The 9,174-nt window shown below is 48.0% G+C and overlaps 1 protein-coding gene across 6 annotated transcripts; it reads left to right on the plus strand.

The window, feature by feature from the left end:
* The first annotated feature begins 1,251 nt into the window (after positions 1 to 1,251).
* On the plus strand, positions 1,252 to 6,912 carry CALCA (calcitonin related polypeptide alpha). 6 transcript variants are annotated; one of them, XR_009215616.1, is made up of 6 exons: positions 1,252 to 1,382; positions 2,372 to 2,466; positions 3,513 to 3,653; positions 4,584 to 4,755; positions 5,727 to 5,907; positions 6,480 to 6,912. XR_009215616.1 is itself a non-coding variant. In XM_032168026.2 (5 exons), the coding sequence occupies exons 2-4, from the start codon at positions 2,381 to 2,383 to the stop codon at positions 5,884 to 5,886; spliced, it is 387 nt and encodes a 128-aa protein (XP_032023917.1). In that variant the 5' UTR covers positions 1,252 to 1,382; positions 2,372 to 2,380; the 3' UTR covers positions 5,887 to 5,907; positions 6,480 to 6,912. The 6 variants fall into 6 exon arrangements, 4 of the variants coding, with proteins under 4 accessions (XP_032023917.1, XP_058302573.1, XP_032023915.1 ...); XR_009215615.1 differs by having other exon boundaries at positions 1,252 to 1,358; XM_032168026.2 differs by lacking the exon at positions 4,584 to 4,755.
* Positions 6,913 to 9,174: the final 2,262 nt, after the last annotated feature.

The raw sequence follows: 9,174 nt of genomic DNA on the forward strand, positions 1-9,174 counted from the left end.
GATGCGACCGCCCGAGAGACTCGGAGGCAGGCTTGGGACACGTTTGAGTGAACCCCTCAGGATACTCTTCTGCGCAAGTATCTGTTTTTTAGTGTCTGTGATTCAGAGTGGGCACATGTTGGGAGGCAGTAATGGGTTTGGGTGTGTGTAAATGAGTGTGACCGGAAGTGAGTGTGAGCTTGGTCTAGGCAGGGACCACACAGCACCGTCACGCCTGCCTGCTCTTTAGTAGAGGACTCTTCAGGGGTGGGGGGTGTGGGGCCGGAATAAAATGTCTCTGGGACATCTTGGCAAACAGCAGCCGGAAGTAAAGGGGCAGCTGTGCAAACCGCTCAGGCAGGTGATGGATGGCAGGGTAGGAAGGGGAAGGGCCAGAGGTCTGGATGGAGGCTTCCGCATCTGTACCTTGCAACTCACCCCTCAGGCCCAGCAGGTCATCGGCCCCCTCCTCACACATATAATGGATCTGAGAGTACCCCGGGACAGTCCGGGGAGATGGAGATTGGGAAAGTATCCATGGATCTTACAGAATCCCCTATGCGGACCAGGAAACTCTTGTAGATCCCTGCCTATCTGAGGCCCAGGCGCTGGGCTGTTTCTCACAACATTCCTTCAAGATGAGACTGTGGTCCCCATTTCAAAGATGAGTACATTGAGGCTCTGTGAAGTTACTTTCCTATGATCACACAACCCGGAATTGGGCCAACTGTAATTGAACTCCTGTCTAACAAAGTTCTTGCTCCCAGCTCCGTCTCTTGTTTCCCACGAGCCCTGGCCCTCTGTAGGTAATACCAGCTACTGGAGTCAGACTTCTTGGGCCCAGAACCCACCCTTAGGGGCATTAACCTTTAAAATCTCACTTGGGCAGGGGTCTGGGGTCAGAGTTGGAAGAGTCCCTACAATCCTGGACCCTTTCCGCCAAATCCTGAAACCAGGGGTGGAGTGGGGCGCGGGTTCAAAACCAGGCCAGACTGAGAGGCGAAATTCACCATGACGTCAAACTGCCCTCAAATTCCCGCTCACTTTAAGGGCGTTTCTTGTTGGTGCCCCACCATCCCTCCCATTTCCATCAATGACCTCAATGCAAATACAAGTGGGACTGTCCTACTGGATCCTCCAGGTTCTGGAAGCCTGAGGGTGACGCAACCCAACTGGGGCAAAGGACCCCTCCGCCCATTGGTTGCTGTGCACTGGCGGAACTTTCCCGACCCACAGCGGCGGGAATAAGAGCAGTCGCTGGCGCTGGGAGGCATCAGAGACACTGCCCAGCCCAAGTGCCGCCGCCGCTTCCACAGGGCTCTGGCTGGACGCCGCCGCCACCGCTGCCACCGCCTCTGATTCAAGCTACCTCCCGCCAGGTGAGCCCCGAGATTCTGGCTCAGGTATATGACTCTCTCTCCCTCTCCCTCCAGTAGTCAATTTCTCTCTCCCTTTCCTCCTCTCCCTCTCTCTCCATTAGTCTCTTCATCAGATAGTTTCTGTTAGTCCGCGATTTATACAGTCTCAATCCCCCAGCTCGCTCTTCCTGCTCGGCTGCGGACTCCAGTCTTATTCTCTCGCACTGCACACAGGCTTGGGCCAGTCTCGGGACACTCAGGCTCCCTAGGGACCGCGCACAGAGCCGGAGGAAAGAGAAACTTTCCGTAGACGGTGCGATCAGGGATGGCGTCTGGCGCCCAGCAGTCCCAGGGAAATTGGTTCAGAACCTGGAACAGAGCGGATGGGTGGCAAACAGGCACGACGACTGAGGGACAAGCAGCCCTAAACTGCAAGCCCCAGTCACAGGCTCTGGGAGCAAAGAGAGAAAGTCTTGGGTCCCAATTTAAGAGTAAACCTTGGTTCCTGCAGGGGACTGAGGTGCCAGCAGGCGGAGAGGCTGAGCACTAAAATTGATTCTTTTATTTCTCAGATTCCAGTTGCAGAGATAATCCCTGTGGACAGATCTCCCCACCCCTCCCACCAAGGTGTATGCAAAAGCCCCACAAGAGGAGGACAGCTCTGGGTTTCCTTATGGAAGCAGCTTCTCTGACAGGGGCCTGGGAGCATGTCCTCCACAGAGACCTGGCTAACAGGTTTATGTATGTGTGTGGCTTTGGGGAGAAGGGCAGGACTGAGACCTCCCCCACTCAGCTCTCCCGCTAGGATCGCTCCTCCAGCTCTGTCAAACTGTGCATGCTACAGGCCCACTGAACCTCCCAGGAGTCCACTGTGCTGATGAGGAAACAAAAAAGAAGAGAAATATAACGACCAGTCTGAAGCCACAAAGCCAGGGCGTTAGAAGCAAGACAGAAAAGCAGGATAGGAGCCAAGGTCTGTGGGCTCCTAGAACTTCGAATTGGCACAGGTGGTTTACCTCATTCTTCCCTTGCAGAGAGGTGTCATGAGCTTCCAAAAGTTCTCCCCCTTCCTGGCTCTCAGCATCTTGGTCCTGTTGCAGGCAGGCAGCCTCCATGCAGCACCATTCGGGTAAGACAGCCTGAAGCCAGAACTGCACTGGTATCAGACAATTCCATGCCTCTTAAGTGTGGTGTACTGAATGCTTAAAAACCAACAGGGGGCCCGGGTAATGTATGTACTCATGCACATATATAACTTTTTGCTGATATAAAGATGTGTGGTACACAATTTATAAGTAGTGATATTTAGACAATATTCTTTATTATAATTTTTTTGAGACGGAGTCTCACTCTGTCACCCATGCTGGAGTGCAATGGCACCATGTCGGCTCACTGCAACTTCCATCTCCTGGGTTCAAGCAATTCTCCTGCCTCAGCCTCCCGAGTAGCTAGGATTACAGGTGTCCACCACCATGACTGGCTAATTTTTATATTTTTAGTAGAGATAGGGTTTCACCATGTTGGCCAGGCTGGTCTCAAACTCCTGACCTCAGGTGATCCGCCTGCCTCGGCCTCCCAAAGTGCTGGAATTACAGCCGTGAGCCACTGCGCCCAGCCTATTATAAATTTTATATAGCCCACTGAGTCTCACAAAATGCTTTTGTTGCTTTTAACCAAACTTTTGTATGTGTAGCCATCCTATTTATCCTATTCAGCCATGATTTGAGAAATGAATTGCATCCTATTCTGTTAAATAGTTTGCCACTAAATTTGTTATTGTTAAATCTGGTATTTTACCTGTTGATATATTTCTCACTCACATATAAATCTATTAAACTGAAACTATTTTCAGGTTCAGCACTAACTGTAAGTTTTAGCATTTAATTTTTAATAATGGCTGCACTCAGCTTGCAAAATTCTTGAAAATTTAACCATCAGCTTTCACAAGCCTATGCAAACTGGCTCCAGCACACCACTGCTTGGAGGCCACCGCAGTGCCTGGGTCCTGAGGAGGACACTGGCCTTGTGCCCTGTCCCCTAGGACTCCCACTGGCCACATCCTCAAAGGAAAAAGCAAAGACCAGGAAGCCAAAAGACCAGGAAGCCTGGCAGCTTATCCTGGGGAGGGACAGGCAGGGGCTCACAGCCTGCGCTGAGTTTGCTTCCCCTCCACAGGTCTGCCCTGGAGAGCAGCCCAGTAGACCCGGCCACGCTCAGTGAGGAGGAAGCGCGCCTCCTGCTGGCTGCACTGGTGCAGGACTATGTGCAGATGAAGGCCAGTGAGTTGGAGCAGGAGCAGGAGACAGAGAGCTCCAGGTGAGGCTCCCCAAGCGCCCAGCACAGGGCCTCCTCTCCCCGCAGCATACCCAGGAAGGTGGATCCCAAGAGGCAGGAGAGAACACACTGGCCAGGAATCCAACAGGCTGTGTTATTCACCGGGACCTGGGGCCTGGCTGTTCTCAGCCAAGGGAGACAGAGGTCCCACTGCAGCTGGAGGTACTGTGGTTAGACATAATAAAAGGCTCCGTTTCTGAAAGTTCTTAGGAAATGAAATGGGGAGGTGTGGAATCGCTCACTGTGGGAATTGTTCTTGCAGTACTGGGAGACCTCCCAGCACTGGATGAGTTAAGACTAGTAAGGGTGAAGTCAGGGATAGATATAGTGTATCTCAGGAAGCTTTAGAAATTTGGATCCACCTTGTTAATCTGCATATGCCATTCTTTCACACCTGCAAGGAGCCTTCATTTCACATTTGCAAGGTGAAGGTGAGGCCCTTGTAGGGGATGGGGACAGGTAGAGCAGTGTCTGAGGTAGGTTTGAGCCTTTAAATGTGTGGCATCTGTGGCGATGTGCATGTTGTCAGGAGGCCAGGGAGAGCACCCTTCCCCAGATCCACATCCCTGTGTACCTTCAGCCTGAGCAGAGACCAGCCCCTGTCCTGGCCCCAGCACTGCTCAGGCAGAGGCATGTGTTGCCCCTGCATCTGCCCTGAGAACCCCTCTGTCAAGCATGAAGGACTGAACAGCATGTGGAATGCCAGAAAAGATCATCCTTCCCCATCCAGCCCTTCCCTGCACTGCCCTGGCCCACTGCACCTCTGAGATCTCCTAATGAAGGATAAGTGAGCTGCCCTCCTGCCTGCCCCTCCTGCTCCCAGGGTCCCCTGCCTGGTCTAACCTTCTAAGTTACTGCCCATGGGGACAGATTCCGGTGCATGGTACTGTCTGGCATGTCTTTTTCCTGCAGCCTGGACAGCCCCAGATCTAAGCGGTGCGGTAATCTGAGTACTTGCATGCTGGGCACATACACGCAGGACTTCAACAAGTTTCACACGTTCCCCCAAACTGCAATTGGGGTTGGAGCACCTGGAAAGAAAAGGGATATGTCCAGCGACTTGGAGAGAGACCATCACCCTCATGTTAGCGTGCCGCAGGATGCCAACTAAACTCCTCCCTCTCCTTCCTAATTTCCCTTCTTGCATCCTTCCTATAACTTGATGCATGTGGTTTGGTTCCTCTCTGGTGACTCTTTGGGCTGGTATTGGTGGCTTTCCTCGTGGCAGAGTATGTCTCAAACTTTAGATGGGAGGAAAGAGAGCAGGACTCACAGTCTGGAAGAGAATCACCCGGGAAAACACCAGAAAATGAGGGCCACTTTGAGTCCCCCAGAGATGTCATGAGGGCTCCTCTGTCCTGCTTCTGAATGTGCTGATCATTTGAGGAATAAAACCATTTTTCCCCGAAGATCTGGGCTGTGATGGTCATTGCTCTGATCTATGTCTCAGGCTTCATAGTGTCTAAGACCTATGCTTAGAAATAGCCTTAACCCTAGGCTAGCTGGACAGAGGATATGGTGGGTGGTCCCTCTGACCAAGCTCAAGCAGCAAGAACAGGGGTCCTAAGGAGCAGGTAAGCACCTCTAGGACTTGATGCTGCAAACTCTGCTCCTCTTCCAGGTAAGACTGGGGAATTTTTTATTTTCCTAAGAAGGGATATTTGGTGCCCGAGACTGGGGTATAGATTTTATAGTCCTTTGTGAATGGGGCTGGGTGTGGGGCCATAATTCACTCCAGTGTCATAAACCTCCGCTTTGATTTTTAGTTAGTTTATACAGGAATGATTGGCTGTTACTGCTCCACTTTCCATAGCCAGTCATCCAGAGTCACCTTTGGGTTTTCTGACACCCCTGGGAATATCTATGGGGAGTGATCATGGCATTTTCCCTAATGGCCTTTGATTTTCTGCTCTGATAATTATGTTTAGGAGAAACACTTAAAGTTAATTGGTGCCTTTCAGCACAGCAACTTTACCATGGAGGTCCCATGGGGCTGACCTCTCCCCCAGCCTCTCACTCACAGATCTTCTCTTCTTTCTCCATCCTGCAAATCAGAATCATTGCCCAGAAGAGAGCCTGTGACACTGCCACCTGTGTGACTCATCGGCTGGCAGGCTTGCTGAGCAGATCAGGGGGTGTGGTGAAGAACAACTTTGTGCCCACCAATGTGGGTTCCAAAGCCTTTGGCAGGCGCCGCAGGGACCTTCAAGCCTGAGTAGCTGAATGACTCAAGAAGGTGACTTCCCTTGTATGATGGGATGGGAAGATGAATGACTGGTTTTTACAGGGGTGTAAACCACTCTGAGCCTCCCTGAGACCATGTGGTTTAAAAAAAATCCATAAGAGAAGGTACCCACACCAGTATCTGAGTTCCAGTAGCTAAAACCCTAGAATTTGGATTCATCTCTGTTTTTTCAGTCTCTCCTTGTAACCCTGAGATCATCAGACCAAGAAATATAGATCCTGTTTATTTAAAACATTGCTCTTTGACATTTATGATTTTGATTATTTTAGCATTTGAGTTTGAAAGATAATGACACTATCATTTTAGAGTATACATTACTATGTCGTGTACCTCTGAATTAAGTGTACAGACTTGAGTTCAAGGATTGTATTTGCCCTTTACCAGCTATATGACCATGAACTGGTTACTTAACTCTCTCCAAGCCTCAGTTTCTCTAACTGTAAATTGAGGGCTACAACAGTATCTACCTCCAAGCATTACTATAAAGAGCAAGTGAGATAATAGATGTTGAGTCTGACAATTAACCAGTAACTAAATTCTAGCTGTTATTTTCTTCCTCCTAGGTCACAATGAAGCTGAACTCCTTTAATGTGTAATGAAAGCAATTTGTAGGAAAGGCTCCATGGAAGACATATATATAGGCATCCTTCTTGATACTGAAAACTATCTTCTTTGTTTGAAAGGAACTATTGCTAAATGCAGAACAAGATCATTGCAGTTACCTATTGTGCATCTTTTTAAATACTTGATTATGTAACCATAAATCTGACAGCATGTCTCATTGGCTTATCTGGTAGCAAATCTAGGCCTCATCAGCCATCCTATTGACATTGGTGGCTCTGCTAAACCTCAGGGGGACATGAAATCACTGCCTCTTGGGCATCTGGGGACACATGGTAATGCTGTGCCTTGACAGAAGTATTTGATTAAAGAAATGTCAATGCTGTCATTTGTGAACTCTATCAAAATTAAAAATGTATTTTCTACACCCTTCAATGGAATCTCTGCTGCTATTTATGTTATTTTTCCCAGGAGAGTTTCAGGGGCCTGTGAGCACTCTGTTGACCAAGCTGACTCCCTTAGCACAAAGACAACATGCTGGGATGGATCCCTAGTGTCTTGTACCCTCAGTTTCTAGTGAAGCATCCCCTGTGGGAAGTGGAGCCTTGTGCATATCAAAGAGAACAATTCATATTTATTTTCAGAGGGTGCCCTGGTCTCCAGCCTCAGAAGTTACCCAGGTACTCCTCCTTCATGCAGGTTTGCCTTTACCCAGGGCAGGGTAAGGAGGATGGCCCTGCCCTTCCTCCATATAAAAAGCTCTTCATGCACCCCTTAACCTGCTTTAGAGACAATGGCTCAGATCCTGAAATGGGGATCACGGACTGGCCAACCTAGAAAGGTCATCAATGCCATTCAACCCAACTTTTTTATTCTGTGAGGTTCAGAGAAACGTCTTGCTCAAGGTCCAGCAATAGGTTTAATAGAGACATTCATACACTTCACAAATACTTACTGAGCACCTGCTATATGCTAGGCACTATTCTAGGCACTGGGAATAGAGCAATGAACTGAACAGGGCAGACAAAACCCCCTGTGCTCATGGGCTTACATTCTAGTGGAGGAGATTGAGATGGTACATGCTATAGAATCAAGGACTCTCAGTATTGGAAGGAATCCAGAATGTCATAGAGTCTGATGCCTTCCTTATTCAAGGTAGGAATTACCCACCATCAACAACCATAGCATCCTTTGAGACCACCAGTGACAAGCTGCTGAGTGTAACTCCCAAGGTGAGTTGGCAGCCAGTTTCACTGGTGGTAGTCAGCTAATTAGGGTAGTTATTAGTTAGCTAGTTAACTAGTGGTTATAAAAGTCAGCCCCTTCTACCCACTGACTCTATTTTCTCAGGACCATATAGAATTATGCCCCCTTCTCTCCTCCAGTCTGTACTCAACACAGTAACCCACTGTGACTGTAAAAGGTAGATCACACCGTATCTCTCCTATGTTCAAAACATCCCAGTGACTCCCCATCTCATGAGCAAACACCTGAAGCATTGCAGGCCAAGCTCACCTTCCCTTTCTCTCCTCTCACCACCACCCCCATTACCTGCCTGATCTCATCTCCTACTCTCCCGCACACTGACCCTCTTACTATTCCTCAACTTCTATCTCCCAGCACTCAACCACCACTCATACTCTGTGAAGAACACTCTTCATCCACAGCCCTCACCTCCTCCAATTATTTCTCAGATGTCACCTATCCTGACCATTCTTTCTGAAATTGCACCCCACTCCCACTAACAACATACCCTAGCCCTCTTCTTTGCTTAATTTTTTTCTCTTTACTGTTTATTACCTTCTACCATACTATATGTTTTGTTTACTTATTTTGTTTGTTATTTGTATCCCTCCCAGCCATAAGTATAAGATTCACATGGTCAGGGATATGGTTATTTTGTTAATTGCTGTATCCCAAAATTCTGAACAGTGTGCCTGGCACAAGGTAGCACTCTATAAATATTTATTGAATGAAAGAGTGGATTAACGAAGTAAAGTCTTCTCTTTTACTTTTGTGGTCAACTCTTAGGTTCCCTCTGGACCTATTTTTCTTCATGCCAAATTCTCCAAGGGCCTTAAGCTTTAACAATCACATCTGGATAGTAAATTGTTCAACAGCCTAAAGACTGCAGTGGCCATCAGTTTATCAGTAACTCTGTTTCCTGCCTCAAGACTTTTACACAGACTATTTATTTTGTTTGGACACACTTCTAACCCCATCTTCCTCCTCCATGTGATTAATTCTGACCAGCTTTTCTTCTTCTTCCCATGAAGTGAACAAAGTAAACCAGGAGGGTGCTCTCTGGGTTTGATACCTATGAGTGGACACGTAACTTCAAAATCAGGAGGAGAAATAGCAGGAAGACTATTTCAGTCTTGGGTCCAGGACACCTTCACCAATAATAAAGTTAATACTATATTGAATTCACACAAAGACCTTGTGGATATTTCTCAAATGACACAGAGTTCATAGAGTAAAAGAGTGCAGTTAATTTTAATCCTCAAATAAAACACAGAGTTCACTGGATCAGGAACCTAAGAAACGATGTGAAAAGTGCATAAAGCAATCAAAGCACAAAATGGAGAAACAATGACTTTGGGCGTGGATGCCTCATCAGTCTTTACTACTTAAAATCCCACAGGACAGTACAGAGAAAGGATGTCTTTTAATGCCAGTTAATGCTCATCCCAAACA

The sequence above is a fragment of the Hylobates moloch genome, unplaced genomic scaffold (genome assembly GCF_009828535.3).
Source record: "Hylobates moloch isolate HMO894 unplaced genomic scaffold, HMol_V3 SCAFFOLD_11, whole genome shotgun sequence".
Classification (NCBI taxonomy): domain Eukaryota; kingdom Metazoa; phylum Chordata; class Mammalia; order Primates; family Hylobatidae; genus Hylobates; species Hylobates moloch.